Source organism: Haliotis rufescens, unplaced genomic scaffold (genome assembly GCF_023055435.1).
Source record: "Haliotis rufescens isolate VD_foot unplaced genomic scaffold, xgHalRufe1.0.p SCAF_2, whole genome shotgun sequence".
NCBI classification, from domain to species: domain Eukaryota; kingdom Metazoa; phylum Mollusca; class Gastropoda; order Lepetellida; family Haliotidae; genus Haliotis; species Haliotis rufescens.
The window spans coordinates 40,894,165-40,921,633 of record NW_025963890.1 but is presented as its reverse complement, the minus strand read 5'-3'; the positions used below and the strand labels follow the sequence as shown (position 1 = coordinate 40,921,633).

Sequence of the window (27,469 nt, the reverse complement as noted above, 5' to 3'; positions counted from 1 at the left end):
TTCGAATAAAATTAATGAAATAAGTTACAAACATGAGCCCATATATACAAAGAACACTTTTTTATAGCCAGTGTAAGTACATGAATAATTTGCGAACTTCAGTATGGATTTGTTGACATGGTATTTCCGGTGTTTCGTGCTCACGGTAATGTCTTTCCATGGGGGAAAAAACATCAAAACTCATTAATTCGTGTATAATGCGCAACCCCTTCTACACAGCTGTGTTTTTTGGAGAAAAAAAGTGCGCACTATACTCAAGAAAATACGGTAGGTAAAACTGTGTTATGAAAATATCGTATGTATCGCGATACATGCTTTCCAAATCGATGCATCGTATCGTGGGCTGTGCATCGGGATACAATACTGTATCGCCGTATCGTTACACCACTAATAAGAATACGAAATCAGTGAAAACGATCAGCGCAATAATGCATAACAAACCTAGCCCACTCTTATCGGCCAATCAGGTAGCATTAGTTGGTTATGGGCGTGGCCTAATTTGCTTTTGGTTAATGGAAGCATAATCGAAAACTAAATGGCTATATTACAATCATATGCTATGGAATCACGTGAAATGTCTTTTCTCATTAATATAAAACCGTTCGACTTCAGGGTACATGCATATTGTATTGTCTTTATTATACAGCCATTCCCATACATCCACATGTCAGTATTAATAATTCTAAGGCACTAATAGTCTCCAAAGCATAGAAAGTAGAAAAATAACAAGGTTAATTGTGTTAACAATGTAATAACCTTGTGGTATCATGATTGATATCCACCCTGATGTGATACGCCCTGACCCCAACATCGGACCTATCGCCACAATCGTCTACACCCTCTTTGAAGGAAAGTAAAAGTAATATACATTTACATTCTCTTTAGAAATAGACGAAATGCGAATTTCTGTTGGTGGCGTTGTTAAGTCATTTGAGTTCATTTAGTGTAGACTCGGGTGCATTGCCAAACCGAAGTTTCATTGCACCGAGACAGTTACAGTCGCTTGGTTTTTCTTCCTCATCTTTGAAGATATCCATACATTGTAAGTCCTGTGCCAGAATAATAAGCAACAAAGATCGACTTTCATCATCATGAACAAGAGCAGGAAGATGTATCTCAATCTTACCTAGCCCTTGAAAATCAGTTTGATGCGCAGGAGGATTACGACATGAACAATCATTGGTACGTATGCAAAGATAAAAATACCTTGACGAAAAGTTAAACTTCCTCACTTCCCCTTTCACGTATTCCAAGTGAGAAGTGTAATAAAAAAACCTTCCCCTCCATGCGTCAAAGCGCATCTCCAGCGTTTTCCTCAGAGCGTGTAATTCAAAGTAATCTGCATATTTCAGAACAGCTGTAGCTGCTCCGCGGGGAGGCACTGTGTCATATCTCAGAAAGTTGAGGACGTGAACAAACACATCTCCATCCGCATCGATGAAGTAGCGGCCATCTTTGTCCTGGTTCACAAGCTGCCCTCCACTAAACATGGCGGCCAACTTGGAGTCTTTGTCCTTGGTGAGGGTGGAAAGGGAGGTTGTCAGATGTCGACCACCCACGTTTAAGTCAACCACAGCAGGGAACTGAAATAATAGAACAATACAGTATGTGTGCTCATCGTCATCTCCATTAAAATCAGTTCACGCATAAACATGTCTGAAAACAGATTATTAGGGAGACAACTGATACAGTACAGGGTGATGAAATCTGAAATACTGACCAAAGGTGAATTATTTATTTAAGGGAGTTTTTCATGGAGCATCTTTCTTGAATCTTTTTTAACTTTTAATCATTACCATGTCACACTCTTTTTTAACAACGGTCACGCCATCAATTCCTTCTTAACTCTAAAGGGGGCACGGGTGGCCCAGTCGTCGGGATTCGCTGTGCAGAGTTGCGTCCCTTGGGCACTCCAGAAACCTGATTGTGGGTTGAATCCCGGTTCGCCCTGATGATGTTTCTAGGTTTGTCAGCACCATACTCGTGCTCGTGGGTTTCACCAAAGTGGTAAAGGCCTGAGACCTGCATCCCTTCGGGCTTTGCTCCCACATTAAGCTGACACGACGCGACATAACTGGAATACTGTTAAAAGCGGCGTCAAACCCAACTTACTCACTCACTCTTAACTGTATAACGTGAACCTATTCACGACTGGCTGTAAATACATCTATCTAATAAAAACTTCCTTCATTAGTATATAAGTCATGTTCTCCCACACTGGGCAGAAGGCGACCTCTTAGACACATATAAAGCAACAACAACACCCTGTCATTCAACTGATGAAGTGGCAAGAAGTAGCCATGAAACATTATGTATGTAGAATATAAAAATGTCTGTCCATAATAACATTCCTTGTCAAATTTCCATACAAGTCATGTCCAGTCTCGAAATGACACTGCAATGTGTTAAACATGCAAGGACGTCTTATTCTGACTCGGAGTCTTTACGGTTTGGATAAAACACGTCTCCGAGGGAAATGTAAAATTGCGAGCAGAGAAAAGCGAGGGTACCTCGCTGGCGGTTTTAGATTTTCGCTGGCGTGTTTTATCCCACTTATGAGCCATCTAAATGCAAGAGATACCGAACAATTAAAAAAAACATCGAAATGCCTTATAGTGAAATAATAGAGCCTTTCGCGGTCCAAAGGAATTCGATCAAAACGTTCGAGGGAACAACATTTGCAACATGGGCCAGCTGGAGTCATGACATATAACATTTTCAGCACCTGTCCGGTGGCTCAGTGGCCAAACAGTGGGTTACAAAACTAAACACGATATGTGAGGTGGTAGGTTTGATTCACGTCATGGAATTTCCATGTAATAAAATGGTGACTTTTAACCAATCCAAACTTTTTAAGATCTTTCTATGATTTTTGGGTTGTCTTTGGGTGTTGATAATTTTGTATTTGTTCAATATCTTCTCCATTTTAATACTTTGATTAAAACAGGCAGGAACCGTTGGACCATGGACTATTTTTTTTCATGGTAAGGGTTGAAGGTAGACATTGGTGCGTATCAGTATCTTTATAAAAGATATCAGTTTGTCCAAATTTTCCAGATATTAAATTGAGTCTTACATCGAGAAAGGTTAAACTGGATTCGCTTTTTTCCATAGTGAAATTGAGTGACGCATTAAGTGAATTTAGTATTAACAAGGCATACACCTCGCGCTAGAGATGGGTGGGAGCGGAGATCACGCGACACCATGATGGGGCGGCAATGTCATCAGGACAAGTTGATCTTACATCTAATGCTGGCTATATACTTACATCAGAAGACATTTTGCGAAGCACCAGCTGATAGATTGATGTTGGTCCTTGATAACAGTGTTTCCTGGAATATCGGCGTGCCGTCTTGTTCCGTGATTTACACAAGTAGTGTCAAGCTGCAAGTTGCCTTCCAGTCAATGCAAGTCACATGACACGTCACACGTTGACCTAACCTCAATCCAACAGCTGTTATCTATCAGTTTTTATTTCTGTAACGATGGCAGATTGACACATGACAGCAAGATACATTCACTATAGCAGTATCGTTGTTTTTGTTTATTGTTGCTTTAAGTATTTAGGAAGTCGCCTTCTATCAAAGCAATTTCGGCTGACCTGTACCTCGTTGGGACCAAGTTGTCTTGTAGATTTTACGACCGCTTCAGACTCAGTCTGTTTCGGAGTTGGCGGCAGGCTTGGGTGAATTGGGAGATAATGTTATGGATGATATCAGGGCATGGTTTTGCGTGTGTCTGTATCTACTTCTTACCATGACAATAAACACTAATACAAGTTTTGTTTTCATTTATCTAAATACTAAACAAAGCGGCAAAAGAAAGTATAAGTTGGCAATTTATAATTTTTTCTAAAAACAGCGATAACTAGTGAATGAATGAGTATGGTTTTACGCCGCTTTTAGCAAAATTCCACCAGGGACAATTCCACGGGGGACACCAGAAATGGGATTCACACATTGTACCCATGTCGGGAATCAAACCCGCGTCTTCGGCGTGACGAGCGAATGCTTTAACCACTAGGCTACCTGACCACCCCCGATGACTAGTGGAAAGTGGGTCTTGGGAATATGACTGCCCAGAAACAGGTACCAAAAAAACCTCACCGGAACGCGCCACCTTTGACGGCGCTCGTGCGGTGACAAAAAATGGTGAAACAGGTTTCCGCCTATGGCATAAACTGCACGTGCATGTTAGCTGTATAAATGCGTTCTTCTGCAGGGTATAACCAGGCGTGATGAAAGCACACGAAAGAAATGCCACGACTGTCACAGGAGCAGAGAGAGAGAGCCATCGGTATGACCGAAATGGGGGCAACACAGGTCCAAATTGCCAGAAGGTTAGGTTGTATACCATTGACAGTAGCCAGGCTGATTCAACGGTACAGGCAGACAGGAAGGACACAGGACAGGCCTAGAAACCGGACGACCCCATGTGACAACACCACTGGAAGACGGTCAGATACGGCTCATTCACCTGCGAAACAGATTCGTAACGGCGATGGCAGCAACAGCGTTGGGACATCCCATTAGCCAACGTACAGTACTACGACGACTTCGTGCTGCTGGAATCCGAGCGTATCGTCCTTTCCGAGGAATGGTACTGACTGCTCATCATCGACGCCTGAGACTACGATGGGCGAGGCAGGTTCGACGCGGGCAACTGAGAAATTGGCGTCGAGTGCAGTTTACTGATGAAAGTCGGTTTAACTTGTTTCGAAATGACGGCAGAAAACGAGTTTATCGACTAAACGTTTGGCTCCGGCGTGTATTCGAGAGGTCCATCCATTCGGCGGGGGAGGTGTCATGGTGTGGGGCGGTATTTGTGGAGATTAGAAGACTGATTTGGTGATTATACAGGGAAATATGAACGCTGTGCAGTACAGAGACCAAGTGTTGCAGCCAGCTGTGCTTCCCTTCTCACAAAACCAACAGCAGGGGACATTGTTTCAACACGACAATGCCAGGCCCCATACTGCAAGACTTACTCGGAAATTTCCTAACCAGCAGAACGTTGACGTTTTGCCCTGGCCTGCCCACTCACCCGAAACATCCTATTGAACATCTGTGGGACCATCTTGACAGACAGATAAGAGCACGCCATCAGCCTCCCGTCAACAGATAAGAATTGCAGCAGGCCCTGAGAGACGAGTGGCAACAGATTGCAGTCCACGTCATCAGAAGACTGACGTCATCGATGAGCGGCGTATCACAGCATGCATTGAGGCAGCTCGAGGTCATACACGCTATTGAAGGCAACTGTGTCGACAATGAACTTGTAGTGTATCTGACAATTTTTTGGTGACATTTCAGACAAATTTTGAAAATGAAATTTCTTACCCCACCATTGTTTACCTTAAGCTTACATTACCTGTAATTGCACAATTTCATTCAAAACTGTGGTTAATCAATCATGTGTTACCCCTCAGTCGATTATATTATAATTCACAACAAAACCTTTTCTTCTTATTTTTTTATCGATCATGGAACTCGACCTATACTTTCTTTTGCCGCCCAGTTTAGTTGGAAAAAGGTGTGACCACAGGGGGTCCGCTCAGAATTTACTGAAAAACTAGCTAAAACTAGCTAAAGTGAATGCTGTCGTTTGAACTTGATGTTGTATCTCGAAAGTCTCAACAGAAGTCCTCTGAGAAGTTTGGTAACTGTTTATTGGTCCAGCTTGTATCATGGCATTCCCCGTACACGTCACTGTAAGAGTGACCATATTTCTGGCAAATGATTCTTTTTGTTTTACAGTCTCATTTGCAATTACAGCTGATGATGTCCAGGAGTGCTGAAGGTGTTTATATCCGAGTGATCCGCATCTCTGGCACATGGGCGGGGTTTTACATGCTGTTGTATTGGTATGAGTGGATGCTGCATTGAGTGGGGGTTTTCCTGTCAGGGTGGACTTTGTTTGTAAGGGCGCCGAAGGTAATGTGGGATGGAAGTGGGAGTGATTTGAAGGTTAAAGGTGTTTGTGTTGTTGGTCTGCCAATAACATTTAGTCCATGACAAAATAAATATCTACAATCCACAATGTTGGACATGTGCAAGAGAGAAGACTTCAAAAGGCACAATGTGTAGTATCATAAAAAATGATTGCCTGAATTTTTAATATTACTTAAACGTAGTGCAGGAAAATGTTTGGCGAGTCCTACTTACGTTTAGAACTGGTGACCATATCGACCTTTTGACACTGGGAAAAATAGCTTTAAACGAAAGAAAACTATCTGACATAGATAATGAACTCCATTATTTGTTTATATGTCCATCTTCAGAAAACAAAGAAAACAAATTTTACACAGATTCTACTACATCAAACCCAATATGTATAAACTGAATTTACTTTCCAAACATTCACTATTAGGAACATTGAGAAAATTGTCATCATGTCATTGTTTAAACCTATCAAGTGCCTCACCCCTTTTTGAATTGCACATATATTGCTACCCAAGTGAATGTGTATATATATGCATGCATGCTCTGCAAGCAGCAAGGTCGGTCGGAACTGTAGCTACTCCTAATGGCATTTCAATGTTTTGTCTCGTATCATTCTCAACTCCAGTGGGAGGCATTGTCCCGAATCTCAGAAAGTTTTGGACGTGAACAAACACATCTCCATCTACATCAATGAAGTAGCGGCCATCTTTGTCCTGGGTCACAGGGTGCCTTCCACTAAACATGGCGGCCAACATGGAGTCCGGGTACTTGGTGAGGGTGGACAGGGAGGTTGTCAGATGTCGACCACCCACATTAAAGTCGATGACGGCAGGGAACTGAAATATAGAACAATACAGTATTTGTGTTCATCGTCATTTCAATGAACATCAGTTCACGCATAAACATATCTGAAAACAGATTATTAGGGAGACAACTGATACAGTACAGGGTGATGAAATATGAAATACTGACCAAAGGTGAATCATTTATTCAATGTATGAGACATTTTACGTAAATCTTCTTTAACTTTTGAACATTACCATGTCGATGTCGACCACCTACGTTTAAGTCGATGACAGCAGGAAACTGAAATGTGGAACAATATAATGTATGTACTCATCACCATATTGTTGAACACATGATCAATCTTCTTTTCATGTAAACTGGCTACAAACACTTTTACTGTCCAGAAGGACCGTCACGGTGATAAGGTGACATCATGGTGATAATGTGACATCTTACAACATATAAGGCACCTACATTTTAGTTATCTTTTAGCAAACAAACATTTTGCGACTATAGAGCTGAAAATTACCTTGACTAATTACTCGACAAATTGTCTTATCAATTCTCAGTGCATCCCTGTGAAGACCATGTACCATGTATGGTATCAATTTTGTCTTCACTTGTAATGAAGGAATTTAAATTTTAGATATTACATAAAATTATAATGACATAGTATTTCATAACGGAACGATAATGTTAATATAATCATTAATGTTTTTCCTGGACACCCTGATTTTGGTTGAATTTTGCTGACCCTGGAGTAACATCAGTAAAGTAAACATCACTCAGGCAGCTGCAACATTGCACGGTGATTTCATTACAAGATTCGCAACCTCGATCGTAATGAGTGGGTGAGTGAGTGAGTGAGTATGGTTTTACGCCGCTTTCAGCAATATTCCAGCAATATCACGGCAGGGGACACCAGAAATGGGCTTATAGTTGTATATAATGTTTATACTTGTGATTACGTATACACTTGTCTGGTGGTAGTGCGTCCAACCGGAGAGCGGAAGGCCCGGGGTTTCGATCCCTGGCCGCGTCATACAAAAAGACGTTGACTTGTGACGGTTGAGTCATGTGAATACAAGTAAGCGAACAGGAAGCGTAAGTAAGTGAATACCAAGCGAACAGGAAGTTCTTCTTCAACCTAGTCCGGGTATTGTCTGCCGGGTACTCGAGTTCAGTTTTCGTACCCGGTCGCAACCCTAGTGTAATTACTATTTGCGTTAGGTGAAGAACTTCCTGTTCGCTTGGTACCTTACAATGGTACCTTAGTGTCTCTCGCGGGATCGTCGAATGCATCTGCCTCAAGCGCGGAAACATGCCTTGCTACAATTTGTGGTGATTCAGATACATGTATTAAAACCCACAGCTGTGTACTTTAAGCTGTTGTGTTAGGCCAGAGAGCCAAGCTATCTTCCATATTTCCCAGAAATGTAAGCGACAGTAGATGTTCTACTTTACGTAAAAGCGGTCTTGAATATCTAGTTTTCCCTCAATACATAACGATCGAGATCTGTGAAGATCCGGGGTAGAATGGGTCTTCAGCAACTCATGCTTGCCTAAAACGGCGACTATGCTTGTCGTAAAAGGCGACTAACGGGATCGGGTAGTCAGGCTCGCTTACTTGGTTGATGCATGTCATCGTATCCAAATTGCATGGATTGATGCTCATGATGTCAATAACTGAATTGTCTGGTCCAGACTCGATGATTTACAGACCGCCGCCATATAGCTGGAATGTTGCTGAGTGCGGGGTTAAACAACAAACAAACAAAATGAAGTAGGTGTCATATCTACCGTCATATGTAGCTTGATTCCATGATGTATATACATTGCATTTTGTCAGAATCAATTCGATGTTTGTCGTAATTGGGAAACATGAATCATTGCCTCATATGATATTCTGATCTTCTGGCACCTTACATGTGTTTGGGTGGTGAATTATCAAATTACTGAATCAAACTGAATGTGCTTCTATATGTTCAAATACATCAGTTGCTGTAAACAAGCCAGCTGACTATTTAGCTTGAGTCATATTTGGTGAATGTGTTATCATGTTCAAGCTGGCCCTATGTGACACTCAACATTGACGTGTGAGCTCACCATGTGATCTGATTTGTCAATTAATTGTAGTTCCCACAATGTTAATGTTCATCACGAATAATATAGAAGTCAGGGTCAAAGACGCGTGTACGTCATTGCTGTATGTTCTGCTATTGATCGCTGAATGTGGGTAACGGACATGACGGGTGTTGTCATACGTTGTCTCGACTATTTGAATTATAATAAAGTGTTGAAGTTGTCAGACCTTTTATCATTGCGATATGAGCATTGCACACACACACACACACACACACACACACACACACACACACACACACACACACACACACACACACACACACACACACACACACACACACACACACACACACACACACACACACACATGCCCATCGCTATATGAGTGCAGTGAGCTAGCACTCTAAATCAGCATTAGTCCTTACAAGTTCAAGCACACACACACACACACACACACACACACACATCCTTCCTCCAAACCCACCCCGCCCCCTCCCGCTCCCTTCCCTCCAGCGCCACCAACAAAGCAAGCATTCAGAGCCGGAAAGTATTTATCATGTTGAACTCGGTGTGTGTCAAATCAATATGTATTCTAAACCACTCTTAGATCAATTACTCATTGTCAAATGCGTTTTATGCAACTTAACAAGTCTTATCCCAGAGTGTATTTACATACTAGTATGTTTTGATTCCGTTAAAGAATAGGTCCTCAGCAACAAGGAAATGAACAGCTATTTACGTATTAAATGTGTACGTGGTCCGGTGTGTGTGTTTTTTACCCTGAAATGATATCTGTAAATTCAAACCAATTACAGATTAGTTGATGAAAGGAAATGTTCGTTATGCAATAAATATATATGTGTGTGTTTGCGTGTTAATGTTTAACAAGATAACGATGAGTACTTACATTATATTGTACAACATTACATTTCATTACGATGGAGGGCGGTCGGGTAGCCTAGTGGTTAAAGCGTTCGCTCGTCACGCCGAAGACCCGGGTTCGATTTCCGACATGGGTACAATGTGTGAAGCCCATTTCTGGTGTTACCTGCCGTGATATTGCTGGAATATTGCTGAAAGCGGCGTAAAACCATACTCAGTCACTCATTACGATGGAGGTTGCGAATCTTGTAATGAAATCACCGTGCAATGTTGCAGCTGCCTGAGTGATGTTTACTTTACTGATGTTACTCCAGGGTCAGCAAAGTTCCCTGTAATAACCATAACTCTTTATGCAGCTAAGATTCTCAGGACGAAATGTAGGACTTCATCCACGATAAAACCTTCACCTGAAAGTATCTATCAACGAAGGATGGCAGGATGGTTTCCTGATGGTGAATCAGGGTCACAATTCTTGAAAATGTATTTAAGAGTAACAAACTTAGATGTCGCATTTCACAGTACAGACGGTCATCTCTTAGCCTTGCGAGTTCCACATATCGTCTGTTCGAATTTCTGATTCTGCTAGTTCTACGACAAACGTGGATCTCTCCCTTCTGTGGATAATGTCCCCAGTCTGGAACACTTACGTCGCTCCTCCTTCTCGTCCTTTTGTTTATGCGGAGTAAATACGTTTTTACTCACTAAAAGCAGGGGTAGAATAGGTCTTCGGCAACCCATGCTTGCCGTAATAGGCGACGAACGGGATCGGGTGGTCAGGCTGGCTGACGTGGTTGATGCATGTCATCGTATCTGGTCCAGACTCGGTTATTTACAGACCGGCGTCAAATAGCTGGAATATTGCTGAGTGCGGCGTTTACAAACAAAGACAAAAGACACTAAAAGCAACAGTAAAATATGTAGGTATTTTATTACACAATACATATGGTACAAGCACAACTTAGATGTATTCACATGACTCAACCGTCACAAGTCAACGTCTTTTGGTATGACGCGGCCGGGGATCTTACCCCGGACCACCCGCTCTCCGGTTGGACGCACTACCACTAGACAAGTGTATACGTAATCACAAGTATAAACAATATATACAACTATACTCTCCACTACAGAGCTTGAAACTAGCTGTGTAGTCATCATGTACGCTTTTGTCAGGAGAATATGATTATAGTCGCCTGTTTATTAGTGTAAACAAGTGACATCAATTAATTATTTGTTATTTTTCGTCTTTCACCTTCTCAAACACCTTGGTGCCACGTTGCTTAATCGACGATTATGCCTTAAAGTTGGTTGGTTGGTTGGTTGTTTAACGCCGCACTCAGCAATATTGCAGCTATTTGACGGCGGTCTGTAAATAATCGAGTCTGGACCAGACAATCCAGTGATTGATATCATCAGCATCGATCTACGCAATTGGGAACGATGACATGCTTCAACCAAGTCAGCCATCCTGAACCCGATCCCGTTAGTCGCCTCTCACGACAAGCATAGCCGCCTTTAACGGCAAGCATAGGTTGCCGTAGATTGTATGTTATTCGCCTGGGAGGTATACATTAATCGCACCAAACCACACAATGTGACAATATGGGTACATCAGTTACTCATGTTTTATCATGTACCGCAAAGCCACGCGACAACCACACTTTGGTTCTGGTCGGAAGTCCCCCGGCTGAAGGTGAACACCGATACGCTTCAGATCCTCATTGAGGAAATGGACAAGATTGGTCCCATCCATTGTGGAGGAGGAGTATTTGACGTTGATGACCTGATGTCCCTCAGGAATACCAGCCACCTTGCACAGAGTGAACATGTGTTGAGAGGAATCCGAGAACTGGATGTACAAGACACCACTGTGATACCGACTTGCCACCAGGCCTTCCCGCACCTGATTCAGGCAGTCGTCATACCCGGCTATTCCACGTTTCCACTTGTCTCTCAAGGCCTGTGCAAAGACTGGTCCCCACTGTAAATGTTTAGCAAGCAAAGGCTTAATGCCAAAAATGTTTGCATATTTGTGTACAGCAGCTGCCTGGTCGGGAGGGGGCAGCATCTCGTACCTCAGGAAGTTGAGAATGTGAGCGAATACGTCGCCATCCGCATCGATGAAGAACCGGCCATCTTTGTCTTTTGGCATAACATCTTCCCCACTGAACATATCGGCCAACTTGGAATCAGGGTACTTGGTGAGAGTTGAAATACGGGTGCTCAGGTGCCGCCCTCCCACATTTAGATCTATGATTTGAGGAAACTGAAACATATGTATAGAAGAAGACCAGATATAAGGTTAAACTATGACATACCGACATTTTTTAAAACTTATATTGTATGTTTTCCAAAGGTTCATAGTTCTTAGAAACCAATAATAAATACCAGACGATAAGATTTATGAATGCTTTCCCTAGAAACATATTACCGGTAAATCAATGCTAACAGTTATCTAAATGTTATAATAAATAAAAACGACACAAGCATTTCCATAATCATAAGAAATCTCTAATAGAAGTCCATTGTACGATTCCGACTGTATCATAAGCATGCTCATCTCCAGAGGTAAGGGAGTAAACTGACTACAACATGTAACTCCATAATTCATGCCTTGTTCGGCAAGGGTGGAAATGGACTTTTCTAGTCAGTTTACTCCCTTGACTCGGGAAGATGAAGCATGTTATCAAATACCGGTAGTGATGACACCCGGCATAAGGTGAGAGCAGTCGTGCCCCTCCACTGGCACCTTCACAATCACATGCATCAATGCATCAATGGAATAACTGGGTTTCGTAATGCAATGTGATCCTGTTTTCCACCCATCATGTATTCATCCTTGAGAGTAACTGGTTGGTTGGTTGGTTGGTTTGTTGGTTTGTTGTTTAACGCCGCACTCAGCAATATTCCAGCTATATGACGGCGGTCTGTAAAATAATCGAGTCTGGACCAGACAATCCGGTGATCGACATCATGAGCATCGATCCACGTAATTCGGATAGATGACGTGTATCAACCAAGTCAGCGAGCGTGACCACCCGATCCCGTTAGTCGCCTTTTACGACAAGCATAGTCGCCTTTTACGGCAAGCATGAAGACCTATTCTACCCCGGAATCTTCACGGGTTGAGAGTAACTTGTGTTCATTGTAAGAGATGCTATTGCCAGTACTGATACAAGTCAATACGTTAAGTTATTCAGTGCATTGTACCGCCAGCTTATCAAACGTTCAGAAAGCTAGGAATAAAGAACATCGCTGTTGATCAGTCATTGTACATAGGTACGTGGCCCAGTCGTCTAAGGCGCCCCGATTCGCTGTGCAGAGTTGCGTCCCTTGGGCATGCCAGAACACTATGATTGTGGGTTCTAATCCCGGTTCGCCCCGATTATGTTTCTAGGTTTGTCAGTACCATATCTATGCTCGTGGGTTTCACCGAAGTGGTAAACGTCTGAGGCCTGCATCACTTCGGGCTTTCCTCCCACATTAAGCTGACACGCCGTGATATAACTGGAATATTGTTAAACCCAACTCATTCACTCTCTCACTCATATGTACACTCATTCCGGTTACGAATCGAAAGAGTGAGTGAGTGAGTGTGGTTTTACGCCCCTTTTAGCAATATTCCAACAATATCACTGCGGGGGACACCAGAAATAGGCTTCACACATTGTACCCATATCGGGAATCGAACCCGGGTCTTCGGCGTGACGAGCGAACGGTTTAACCACTGGGCTACCCGACCGCCTGATTCAAAAGACGAAAGGTGAGGTGAAATGGGGTTTAACGTCGCGTCCAAGATTATTGCACTTATATAGCGACGTGCATGTGTTTGTGTGGCTGCTTGTACTAGTCCGGACTGATGCCGATTTATAGTGCTAGCTCATTGAGATACCATGCCGCAGTTTAACATGAATACCCCACTCAGACACAGTATACTGACTCCGAGCCGACCAGTCCTTGTTTTATCCCCTTAATGCCGCGCGCCAGACAGGGTAACAACAAGTACCATCTTTTAACGTCTTTTGGTATGACGCGGTCGGGGTTCGAACCCCGGACCTTCCGCTCTCCGGGCGGACGCATTACCACTAGACCACGGAGGCGGTCAATAGACGAAGGAGCATGTGAGTGAGTAAAGCTTCAGGCCACTTTTAGCAATATTCCTTTAATATCATAACGAGGCGCCCAGTGATAATCCAGGGCTTCGCAATCATGTGATTGTAACTATAATCTTCGTCGGAAAATTATGATTATTAATCATACTCCGACAACACTTTTATGGACGACCTCGATAAATATATTTACTAGGCAAATAAGGTCAAATCTGTTCAATTGTAAGTCTTTTTCTAATTGGTTTTGTTTTATCTTCAAATCGAAGGTTTAGCGTCGTATCGGTAATGTCTGAGCCGTATAGCGACATATAAACTTTTCGAAGATGGGTATGTGAAAGAGAAGCGGTTCTGCGCCACAGTTCGAGTAATAATGATCTAAAAATATCATTTGGCTCGTGACATGTTTAGGGTCATTGTGACCCACATAGCTATGAAGCGAGGGAAATATATATATATAGAAAATTATATATACAATGGAAATTCAACACAATTTCGTTTGTTTATTTAAGCGGCTTCGGGAAGTATACCTTTTGGAATGCATGGATTTTTTCTCAGCAGACTGATCTTTAACCACTCGACTACCCATCACATATTATCGGGGTCATAGTGACCCAAGGCTTTGGAAAACCTGGACGTGTGCTAGATTAGTCACAGTTTCAAAACGTATTATACAAGATTTATGAAGACTTTTGTACGGAGAATTAGCTTGGTAAGACCAGCGTGTGTTAGACTTACTTTTTACCATTCGTGATAGAACTGGTTAAATTTGTTCGAGTTCATAGCTGAGGAATATTGTATAACTCAAACTGACTTGAGGTAACGTAGAAACGTTTATGTGAATGCTTTGCACGCACTCCCTGTATCAGCTCCGCTCCAAGGACAGCCGTTTGTACGCCGATCAAGCCACTAGAGCTTGTACTTAAACCCTTGTACACATGAATATTATCTGCACATTTGACATCCTGCAGCTGTTGCTATACACACAACGCCTACATATGATACTGATATGCGACTCAGTATCAGATCTTTAAACTGTGGTGACATTTTGATAAGTTGACAAGCACATGATACTATTTAGCACACACAATATAACCGGGAATGGTATTGTGAGTGAGTGAGTTGGGTTTAACGCCACTTTTATTAGTATTCCAGTTATATTACGGCGTGTCAGCTTAATGAGGGAGGAAAGCCCGAAGTGATGCAGGTCTCAGACGTTTATCACCTCGGTGAAACCCACGAGCACGGGTCTGGTGATGACACACCTAGAACCGGGATTCGAACCCACAATCATAGGTTTCTCGCCTTTTTTAGGGTACCTCCACAAATATGATGAAAACAGGAAGTACATCCCTATATTTCAATGTTAACATATGATTTCATGTTCGGGACACACTAAGGTTTCTTGAAAAGTAAAGCCTTTTGAAACGAGGGTACATTTGTATAAGTGGACTATATGTAACACTTAGCACTGACCAGAATATGACCGGGACTGTTACAGTGATTCAGATTTATTATTAATTAACTTTAAAAAAATATAAATTACTTCATACAATGAGGAAAGTTTGTGAAATACCCTCTACGCTTTGTGGTATGTTTTTCCTCGAAAACAGTAACACTTACCGCCATTGTTCTGTCACTGGGTGAAAACAGTAACACTTACCGCCATTGTTCTGTCACTGGGTGATCATGAAAACAGTAACTCTTACTGCCATTGTTCTGTCACTGGGTGAAAACAGAAACACTTCTCGCCATTGTTCTGTCACTGGTTGATCATGAAAATAGTAACACTTACCGCCATTGTTCTGTCACTGGGTGAAAAGCGTCTTTTCAATGAAGGAGTCTTGGAAGTAATGCGCTGGACATGAGTGTAGATCAGAGCTGACGTGTCGGAATTTCCATCAACTCCACATGGTCTACTTTCGCTTTTGTTTCTAGGAAAGAGAGAAACAGCGGACTTTCCCAATTATGTAACTGGCTACTAACATATCGCGTTATGACTCATCTGTCTGCTCATACGGTTGTACGGCGGAGCTGAGGAGCGTGTCATTGAGTGGGAATGTGAACACGAACGAGTGAGTTTGTTTGTTGTTCAACGCCGCACTCAGCATTATTTTAGATATATGACGGAGGTCTGTAAATAATCCAGTGTGGACCACACAATCTATTGATTAACATCATGAGCATCAATCAACGCAACTGAGATACAATAACATGCATCAACCAAATCAGTGAGCCTGACCATCCGATCCCCTTTGTCTCCTCTTACGACAAGCACAGTCGTCTTTTACGGCAAGCATGGGTTGCTGAACACCTGTTCTACCCCGGATCTTCACGGGTGGAACGAGCGAGTGAGAGTTTGGATGTTGACGCGTTCGAAGGTTTGAATGTATTATTCACATGGGCAACCAATGCTGTTTTCTATACCATTTAAAATATACGTCGTTTACTTTCCGGAAACTGTTACCACTGTTCGTTTACTTACACCAAAGACCAAAAGTACACTCAGTATACCAAAATTGGAAACAACAATTAAGACTTTAGGTAACATTTCGTTAATGTTTTTATTCCCTGAAAGTTTAAAAAAACAGCGACTTAAGTAGTTATAAATATATTGTGTACTTTACGTCGCTAACGATATAAAATTTGATGATAAAATATTGAATCAAGGCATACGCAAAAATTGCAAATCGTTTAACGATGAGAAAATATTGTTAAGTGGGTGAGTGAATGTCGTTTTGCGACACAATTGCTAAAATGCCCCTATTCGCTGGTATATATGTCTACGTGTTTACTGTATGTCTAGTAAAACAGCTGATGCAGGTGTCAAAACCAATACTCCATGCTTCTCGTAAGAGCGGAATGTTTACCGAGATGCGACTGGTTACAGGCGGTGACCACATATAAATGCTCGCACTATCAACCACTGGTCTGCCTGGTCCAGATTCGATCATTTACAAGTCTCCCTGATATAGCCGGTGCCAACTGCTATACACGCATTGCTATACACCCACTTATACCACCGGGACGGTCGGGTAGCCTCGTGGTTAAAGCGTTCGCTCGTCACGCTGAAGACCAGGGTTCGATTCCCGACAAGGACTGGTCGGCTCGGAGTCAGTATACTGTGTCTGAGTGGGGTATTCATGTTAAACTGCGGAATGGTATCTCAGTGAGCTAGAATTATCAATCGGCATTAGTCCGGACTAGTATAAGCAGCCACACAAACACATGCACGTCGATATATAAGTGCAATAATCAATAACCCCATTTCCCCCCACCCCACCTCCCTTTCGTCTTTTGAATCAGGTGGTCGGGTAGCCTAGTGGTTAAAGCGTTCGCTCGTCATGCCGAAGACCCGGGTTCGATTCCCGACATGGGTACAGTGTGTGAAGCCTATTTCTGGTGTCCCCCGCCGTGATATTGCTGGAATATTGCTAAAAGCGGCGTAAAACGATACTCCCTCACTCACTCACTTCACCCACCGCATGAACATGCCCAAAGGGACGCAACTCTGCACGGCGAATACGGCGCCTCAGACGACTGGGCCACCCGTGCCCCCTAGAATTGATAGAAACCATACAAAATATCTTATATGGACTATGAACAGTTTAACACAGTTGGAGGTACTGGGTATAGTACACTCTTTCAAGTGAGGACAGCTTTAAATTGATTGGTTACTGATGTTGACAAGCAGCTGGTTGCCTGGCCCAGAATTATTTAATCAATTATTTAAAGTCCGCACAGATATTGCTATACTACTGGAAGAGGCATGGCATGCATTCACAGGCTCATCACGCGTTGGTGTACAACAGCTGCAATTTCTGAGAACTTTATCTGATAGGAACATCCAGTGCTAAGTGTTATATAATTGTCCACTTATCCAAATGCTACCCTAGTTTCAAAAGGCTTTGTAAGATTAGAAAAACTAATGCAATGTAGCACATCAGGAAGAGAATTTATGGATGTCAACTTCTTTATTATGAGGAACACAACCTTCGGAGTGTGTGCTTACTCCTTCATCAGGTGAATGAATGCTATGAGGAAGAGAGCATATATATGTACACGTAAAAACAACAAAAGTAATAAGATAACAAAAGGTGGAAACTTAACAAGGGAAGCCAACAGATAATTGGCGCTGATAGGCGATTAGCAATAGACAATGAAAGCCAACATTGTACAGTAATTAGCGCTGATAGTTATGGACAACTGGAAGCCAGGAATACATTATCACTGATAAGTTAATGGCAATGGACAATAGACAAACGGGGGGCCGGGGGTAATTAGCCCTCTGCCTCATATCATTCATTCACCTGATGAAGGAGTAGGCATATACTCAGAAACGTTGTGTTCCTCATAATAAATAAGGTGAGATCCATAAATTCTCTTCCTTAAATGTGTAATACTTCTAATTGCCTTCGAAAATCTTGATCCATGACTTTGTTATAAATTGGTACAAAGCAATTATATTTGATAACGTTATAATAGGTGTCAGCAATTCTCGCTCGGTTTACGTGTGAAGACATGTTACAACTTTTGAGACAAATGACAAGAATTTAGAAGCCGTGGTAACAAGATTTATCCATCATTCTTTTCATTAAATAAGCCACCAATACTTATAATAACATACCAAATAATAACTTGATAAACAAGATCTGTTTATGAAGCGTGTATTATCATGAGTAAGTTAAGATTTATACAGATCAATATCCCTTGGCCATATCAGGATCCGCTGTTAATTAGCTCGAATCCCTGATTATCCCTGAAGATTTCCCTTGGTTTGTCAGCACCATGCTCGGGTCTTGTGGATTTCACCAAAGTGGTAAAGGTCTTCGACGTGTGCAGCCTTGGAACTTCCCTCCAACATCAAGCTGGCACACTATGATATAGCGTACTTATTGTCATTTCACTCTAACCTTGTAACGTCGGACGGTAAATAATTCAGTATCAATCACGTTTGATATCATTACCTATTTCCTACACCGTCTGCGTGCGACAACACACAATCACCCTGGGATACTGGGAACCTATTCTGCGCCGGAATTCCAACGAAACATGACCAATGTCCGACAAGATGTCAATTAGCTTACCATAAATCCGCTGACTGTCAGTGTATGATCCTTGGAAAAGTCCACTTCAAAACATCAATTATCTTAACATTTCTTTCGGACACTATACAGTGTACGGTTGCTTGAGACTATATGTACAGGTTTGGATTTCTATTTGATTAATTTGTGCCTGACCTCTGTTCACGGTCAAGGTTGCCAGAAGTTACATTATTGAATGTGAGGTATGTTTATTTGTTTTCCCCGACAGGTCACGTGCAAAAGATAAATATTAATCTTGCCCTGTATGTGGAACAATATTCCACCAGCTCCAGCCTTTGGTGTCTACATTTGAGATCTTTTGAGGTCCATCCGAGCATGCAATGTCTAGGTACGAGTGAGTGTGGATGGTTTTACGCCGCTTTTAGCAATATTCCAGAAATATCACGGCGGTGGACATCAGAAATGGGCTTCATACATTGTACCCATGTCGGGAAACGAACCTGGGTCTTCGGCGTGACAACGAACGCTTTAACCACTAGGCTACCCGACCGCTCCGTCTGGGTACAAAGATTTCAAAGAGCGTCATATGACCCTTGCTCTGAAGTTGTTTGATCAACATTCAAAGCATCGGTAAAGCTTTCAGAAAGTTTTATGGTAGACATGGGGAGTATTTTTCAGGTTTGATGCATAATGGCCAAAAATGATGTCCGATGCAATCCATGTTTATGCCTCCACACACGCAGAAACTATTGAAGTCATATTTTATAAATAAATGAGACAACAATATTAACATCACAGTGTTTATTTAATCATTAACATAACAATAATGCATATAAGGACACAAAATCAGTGAAAACGATCAGCGCAATAATGCCAAACAAACCTAGCCCACTCTTATCGGCCAATCAGGAAGCATTAGTTGGTTATGGGCGTTGCCTAATTTGCTTTTGGTTTATGGAAGCATAAATAAAAACCAAATGGCTATATTACACAATCGTTTGCTATGGAATCACATGAAATGTCTTTTTTTATTAACACAAAACCGTTCGACTTCAGGGTACATGCATATTGTATCGTCTTCATTATAAAGCCATTCCCATACATCCACATGCCAGTATTAATAATTCTAAGGCACTAACAGTCTCCAAAGCATAGAAAGTAGAAAAATAACAAGGTTATTTGTGTTAACAATGTAATAACCTTGATAGGTCCTGACCCCCCCAAACCGGACCTATCGCCACCATCGTCTACACCCTCTTTGAAAGAAAGTAAAAGTAACATACATTTACGTTCTCTTCAGAAATAGACGAAATGCGAATTTCTATCTGTGGCGTTGTTTAATCATTTGAGTTCATCCAGTGTGGACTAGGGTGCATTGCAAAACTGAAGTTTCATCGCACCGATACAGTTACAGTTGCATGTTATTTCTTCTTCATCTGTGAAGATACCCATACATTGTAAGTCATGTGCCAGAAGACGAAGCATCAAAGATCGCATTTTATCATCAAGACCAAGATTTATATCAATCAGATCTGACCCGTGAAGATCATTTTTACACGCAGGATCATCACGACATGGACACTTGGCGGTACGTATGCAAAGATAAAAATACCGTGAAAACCTCCTCATTACCCTTTTCACGTTTTCCAGGTGAGAAGTGTAATTAGGAAACATACTCCTTAATAGCGTGCCATTAGCATTGGTAATGCCTTCCTTCTGGACGTGTAATCCACAGTAATCTGCATATTTCCGAACATCAGCAGGGAACTGAAATAAAAAACAATACAATATGTGTGCTCATCGTCAACAGATTATAAGGGAGACAACTGATACAGTACAGGGTGATGAAATATGAAATACTGACCAAAGGTGAATTATTTATTTAATGTATGAGAGTTTTTCATGGTACACTTTTCTTAAATCTTCTTTAATCATTACCATGCCACACTCTTCTTTAACAACTGTCACGCCATCAATTCCTTCTTAACTCTATAAGGGGGCACGTGTGGCCCAGTCGTCTAAGGCGCCCCGATTCGCTGTGCAGAGTTGCGTCCCTTGGGCACGCCAGAAACCTGATTGTGGGTTAGAATCCCGGTTCGCCCCGATGATGTTTCTAGGTTTGTAAGCACCATACCCGTGCTCGTGGGTTTCATCGAAGTGGTAAACGTCTGAGACCTGCCTCACTTCGGGCTTTCCTCCCAAATTAAGCTGACACGCCGCAATATAACTGGAATACTGTTAAATGCGGCGTTAACCCCACTCACTCACTCTTAACTGTATAACGTGAATCTATTCACGACTGGCTGCAAATACATGTATCTAATAAAAACTTGCTTCATTTGTATATAGGTCATGTTCTCCCACCCTCAGACACATATAAACCAACAACAACACCCTGTCATTCAACTGATGAAGTGGCGAGAGGTAGCCATGAAACATTACATATGTAGAATATTTCGATACAAGTCATGTCCAGTCTCGAAATGACACTGCAATGTGTTAAACATACAAGGGCGTCATATTCTGACTCGGAGTCTTTACGTTTTAGATAAAACATGTCTCCGAGGGAAATGTAAAATTGCGAGGTAGGGAAAAGCGAGGGTACTTTACACAAGTAGTGTCAAGCTGTACGTTGTCTTCCAGCCTGGTTCCCTGGGTATGCTGTGCTGGCGCTACACTGCGCCAGCACAGCACACCCAGGGAACCAGGCTGGTTGTCTTCCAGTCAATGAAAGTCACATGACATGTCACACATTGACCTCACCTCAATCCAACAGCTGTTATCTATCAATTTTTAATTTGTTTTAATTCTGTTACGATGGCAGATTGACACATGAGAGCAAGATGCATTCGCTATAGCAGTATCGTCTTTGTTGTTGTTGTTGTTTGTTGTTGCTGTAAGTATTTAAGACGTCGCCTTCTGTCTCAGCAATATCGGCTGACCTGGACCTCGTTGGGACTAAAAAATATCTGTGATTATACAGGGAAACCTGAACGCTCTGCAGTACAGAGACCAAGTGTTGCAGCCAATTGTGCTTCCGTTCTTACAAACCAACAGCAGGGGACATTGTTTCAACACGACAATGCCAGGCCCCATACTGCAAGACTGACTTAGAACATTCTAAACCAGCAGAACGTTGACGTTTTGCCTTGGCCTTCCCAGTCACCCGATATGAATCCTATTGAACATATGTGGGACCACCTTGACAGATAGGTTAGAGCACGCCAACAGCCTCCCGTCAATAGACAAGAATTGCAGCAGGCCCTGAGAGACGAGTGGCAACGGAATCCAGTCCACGTCATCAGAAGACTGACGTCATCGATGAGACGGCGTATCACAGCATGCATTGAGGTCATACACGCTTTTGAAGGCAACTGTGTCGACAATGAACTTGTAGTGTGTCTGACAATTTGTGGGTGACATTTCAGAAACTTTTGAAAATGAAATTTCTTACCCCACCATTGTTTACCTTGAGCTTACATTACCCGTGATTGCACAATTTCATTCAAAACTGTGGTTAATCAATCATTTGTTACCCCTCCGTCGATTATATTATAATTCACAACAAAACCTCTTCTTCTTATTTTTTTTATCGATCATGGAACTCGGAGTAGGTGGGGAGGAAGGGTGTGTGTGTGTGTGTGTGTGTGTGTGTGTGTGTGTGTGTGTGTGTGTGTGTGTGTGTGTGTGTGTGTGCAATGCTCTTATGGCAATGATAGAAGTTCTGACAACTTCAACACTTTATTATAATTCAAACAGTCGAGGCAACGTATGACAACACCCGTCATGTCCGTTACCAACATTCATCGATCAATAGCAGAACATACAGCAATGACGTACGCGCGTCTTTGACCCTGACTACTATATTACTCGGAATGAACATTAACATTGTGGGAACTACAATAAATGGACAATTCAGGTTGCATGGTGAGCTCACACGTTAATGTTGAGTGTCACATAGGACCAGCTTGAACATGATAACATATTCACCAAATATGTCATGACTCCAGCTACACAGTCATTTGGCTTGTTTACAGCAACTGATGCATTTGAACATGTAGAAGGCAATTCAGTTTGTTGACATTTGATAAGTAACCACCCAACACATGCCAGGTGCAAGAAGATCAGAATATCATGTGAGGCAATGATGATTGTTTCCCAATTACGACAAACATTGTTGTTTAACGCCGCACTCAGCAACATTCCAGCTTTATGGCGGCGGTCTGTAAATCATCGAGTCTGCACCAGACAATCCAGTGCTTGACATCATGAGCATCAACCCACGCGATCTGGATACGATGACATGCATCAACCAAGTTTACGAGCCTGACTACCCGATCCCGTCGACAAGCATAGTCGCCTTTAATGGGTTGCTGAAGACCCATTCTACCCAGGATCTTCACAGATCTCAATCGTAATGTATTGAGAGAAAACTAGATATTCAAGACCGCGTTTACGTGAAGTAGAACATCTACTTTCGCTTATATTTCTGGGAAATATGGAGGACAGCTTGGCTCTCTGGCCTAACACAACAGCTTAAAGTTAGTTTGTGACAGTCTGTACTGATTTTGATATCTGATATTGCAAGATCGACACCCAGCTGCGTGCTTTTTAATACATGTATCTGAATCACCACACATTGTAACAAGGCATTTTTCCGCGCTGGAGGCAGATGTATTCGACGATCCCGCGAGACACTAAGGTACCATTGTGCCAAAGTGAACAGGAAATTCTTCACCTGACGCAAGTAGTAATTACACTTGAAGACTTATCACCACAACATGGACTTTCTCATTGTACGCCTGTCTCATGGAAAGTACTAAATCAGATCTGTTAAGTATAAGATCTAGACTACTGAGAACAGACTTTATTCATGATGATTGCATAACTATCTCCCCTGAATGGGTACTCGAGTCCTGAAAATTGGACTCGAGTCCTAAGCTACCCGACCCGTTATTGGGTACTCGAGTACCCGTCGTAACCCTAAATTACACTAGACCACATACTACGAAACACGAGTTGGTGGTTCGATGTTAGTCCCATAAAGATAGCGTTTGCACTGGCTGTTTACCGTGATAGATTAGGTATGCCGTCACTTTAATTATTGATTATCTTGTTTTTTGCTTTCAGATATGTGCGTCCTGCACCTGTGTATAGCACCCGATCCGGATAGACGCCGATAACGGCAAGCATTTGTTGTCAAGACCTTTTCTACCCACGCTCTTACTTCCTGCTTTTTAATATTCTCAGCCAGTTTTACATCGCATCTGTGATATTTTAGTTATTATACTGTCCATCGTTTGACAGGTTTCTATTTAATCTAAATATTTGTTTTATTAATGTATAACTTCTCTTCACGATATTGTTGAATTACTGCCGATGTGACGTTAAACACTCACTCACTCACTCACTCTACCCCGGATCCTAAAGGGCCCCTGCTTCATTAATTAAATAGAGAACTCTAGTTTGCCTTTCTACTATATAGCTAGTAGTTTCTTTGTTTGAACACTCTTGTGCAAAGTGAGTTAAGGTTCTTATTAGATTACAATTCCTTTGGCGTTAATTCGTGATTTGTTCAGATTTTACACAATCGAGTCACCAATGTTGTTGATGCAGTGAATTATAATAAACCGCCAACGCCAGGGCATAAAAGTATCGAGTATTATTATCCACAGAACAATAGTTTGAGGCTTTAAAGACAAAACAGCGGTGACAATTTGAATGGATCACTAAAAGTGATGACACCAGGTGTTCGCGAAAAGGGGAAGTATGTGTCTGCCCTACCGGTAGAATTTGGGTAGTAACATGTTTTGGTCATGACTCGTCGCATTTGGGAAACAGCTGACACACACGGTTTGGACACTTTTGACAGAAATGTTGCCGCTGTGACCTTAGATGCCTACTCATCCTCACACTCAATATGCAGTAAAGTAAATGTTGACACATTTTCTTGAACCACAGTGTTTCACTAGGAAAAACAATTACATCGTACACTTACCGCCATAATGTCAAAATATGCTTTGTGAAGTCACGTGTTCAGGGTGTCGAGTATTGCTTGTAGGTTTCTATCTAGAAACAAAAGAAAAGCGGGGTAAATTTAAGAATGTGAATTGGTTCCTGTCAATTTGAGTGAATGGTTTGTTAAAGACCACTTTAAACAACAATTCAGCAGTTCAGTTGGGGTTATAAGTGGGGTAACTGACAGATGGGGTTTCAAGTCGTCCAAAGCAAGGTGATATGCACAGTTGCATCCTTTAGAAACATGATCGTGTTTTTTTTTAAAAACCACCAGAATCGCCCTGAATGAAATACTGTAATAAGCGGTGTTTATCTCAATTCTCAACAGTAATACACATGCTAGACTTTTAACACCTTGCCGCACGTGTATGGTGCTGGGAAATAATAAATGATACACAGCTGGAATCTGGGCTATGCCCTGCACTGAGGTTTTCGAGGGAGTATGATAGAAAAAGTTCTATCTGAAAAAATATAATGCAATGACCTAACTGACAAAATGTTGAAAAGGGACAACAAGCCTTAATATTTGATGATACTATGTTTATTTGTAACTAACTTTATAATGTAACTACGGGGGTCAATCACAAAGAAATCATATTGCGGTAAACTGGAAATCGCCATAGCCAGGTACATGTAGGTTACAGGTCATATTAACCTAGATACGATCCCTCAGTCATACCTGGCACGCCTACAGACCTACACCATCACGCATGTACTCTCGGATTGGCGTTACTCGGATATTGCGGCTTTTTTACAGCTCGTTGTGATGAGGTAATGCGTGCATGTTATGAGGTACCTGTAATCTAACAATATTAGGGCGGGCTGTAAATAATCGGTTCTGGGCCAGGCAAACAAATGTTTGATACTATGAGTTACGGATTATTTTAAAGCAGGTCTCTTGAGTGTGTGTAGTTTGCACTATCTCGCCAGGCTGGTTATACAGTTTATAATGATATTATATACACAAAAGTATGGAGTGTTGGATTTCGAAAGCAGCTGTGGAACGAACCCGCGAATATGTGCGTATTAGCTCACACACACACTCTCACACACACACACACACACACACACACACACACACACACACACACACACACACACACACACACACACACACACACACACACACACACACACACACACACACACACACACACACACACACACACACAGAGGTTAAAGCTGAAGCCAGATTAATTCGTTTCAAGTTTACCCTGTCTAGTCCAAATTAAACCTTCTATCCCCATGTATAGCGATTCTTTAATCATTACAAATTGTCCCACCTCCTCTGCCCTCTACATTGGTTCAAAGAAAGATATGTTAAATATAGAGATTTTAAAGCATCTCTGCTTTTTCTGATTCCGGAAGTAGAATCAACGAGACACGAAAATTCATGTGATTTCTCTGACTTCAACCGTAATGAGATTGGTAATTTCTCTCAACGATAATGAAAATGGCGTTGAGTCAAATTTGCACGAATGGCCAGTAAATTCCTGGTTCAAAATAGCGTGACGTCACCATTAGGGTGATAATAAAGTGATAACATACAATTCCAGAAGTAGTAATGAACGAGAGTACCGTCCTACCCTAATGTCGACTGGTAGAGAGATTTTATAGAAGGCAACCTACCTCAAGTCGCTGTGTAACTACGAATGCAGAAACGCGTGGAGTTGTGTCCCGGTAATATTGCATTGTGATCTTGTTCATGATAAGATAAGCAGAAAAAGATATGCACTGTGCAAACTTAAACTTTGACCTCGGCGCGATTTATTAGTCTGTAAACCTGACCAATTTAAAACTCTAATATATTATCAGGCAGAAGATAAGAGTCAGTGACTTAAAATTTAACGGCCCATCGGTATTATTTCGGTCATATAGTGACGAGACCAAGTTAAGTTACTCACATTTGAGTAATTTATGTAAAGTAATATTTAAAATCAATTTATGAAACATATTTGAACATAACAATATCATGTATAGAGTTTTCAAACACGGGCTATAGGTCACCAGTAACCAAAGCTAGGCCACCTCGCTTGGGATCATGGGGACTTACAGTAACCCGGCTTCCTGCATAATAAACCCAGCTGGATTTAGCTACTGGTGACTGTGCACAATAATAGCCAATATTAAAAAAGGCTTAAAACACTGGATGTTTATCTGCTCACCAGTGTGTTAAGATTATGTTATACGTTTCGTCAGTAAACTAGATGGGGGTGATTTGATACATTAACAACAAACTGTATTAGTGATTCATTTACAGTTTTCTGAAAACAATAAATAAATATTAATTTTATGTTGAGCAAGCAGCCGCGACCCAAATCTCGATGAGTAGTCAAGATTAACATGCAATAGAAAAGACTTGTCCGTATCAGCCCAGACAGCAATATGGTCCATTTCAGAAAATTGTAACAACACACATGCTGTTCGCAGGAAGAAAACATATTACGTAGGGGCGTTAAATACGTTTTGCAACTTCAATTAGAGGCCAAGTCGCAGAATATCTTTTGCACTTTTATTTTTAAATATAATCTCCATTCACCTCAATACACTTATTCCATTGGTCCTTCAAGCTTTTAATACTCCTTTTATGGAAATCGGCAGATTGACC

General features: G+C 41.7%; 2 protein-coding genes across 4 annotated transcripts; both read right to left on the bottom strand.

Moving 5' to 3' along the window:
* Nucleotides 1–276: 276 nt before the first annotated feature.
* Nucleotides 277–26,576, bottom strand: LOC124127519 (BTB/POZ domain-containing protein KCTD7-like). 3 transcript variants are annotated; one of them, XM_048399977.1, is made up of 3 exons: nucleotides 26,491–26,576; nucleotides 24,842–24,912; nucleotides 277–1,583 (listed from the first exon to the last, which is right to left on the bottom strand). In XM_048399977.1, the coding sequence occupies exons 2-3, from the start codon at nucleotides 24,845–24,847 to the stop codon at nucleotides 927–929; spliced, it is 663 nt and encodes a 220-aa protein (XP_048255934.1). In that variant the 5' UTR covers nucleotides 24,848–24,912; nucleotides 26,491–26,576; the 3' UTR covers nucleotides 277–926. The 3 variants fall into 3 exon arrangements, 2 of the variants coding, with proteins under 2 accessions (XP_048255934.1, XP_048255932.1); XR_007222260.1 differs by lacking the exon at nucleotides 277–1,583 and adding an exon at nucleotides 19,630–20,610; XM_048399975.1 differs by lacking the exons at nucleotides 24,842–24,912; nucleotides 26,491–26,576 and adding an exon at nucleotides 3,269–3,444.
* Nucleotides 11,134–15,754, bottom strand: LOC124127521 (BTB/POZ domain-containing protein KCTD7-like). The gene is made up of 2 exons (XM_048399978.1): nucleotides 15,594–15,754; nucleotides 11,134–11,958 (listed from the first exon to the last, which is right to left on the bottom strand). Exons 1-2 carry the CDS (start codon nucleotides 15,597–15,599, stop codon nucleotides 11,308–11,310), a joined length of 657 nt encoding a protein of 218 aa, XP_048255935.1. The 5' UTR covers nucleotides 15,600–15,754; the 3' UTR covers nucleotides 11,134–11,307.
* Nucleotides 26,577–27,469: the final 893 nt, after the last annotated feature.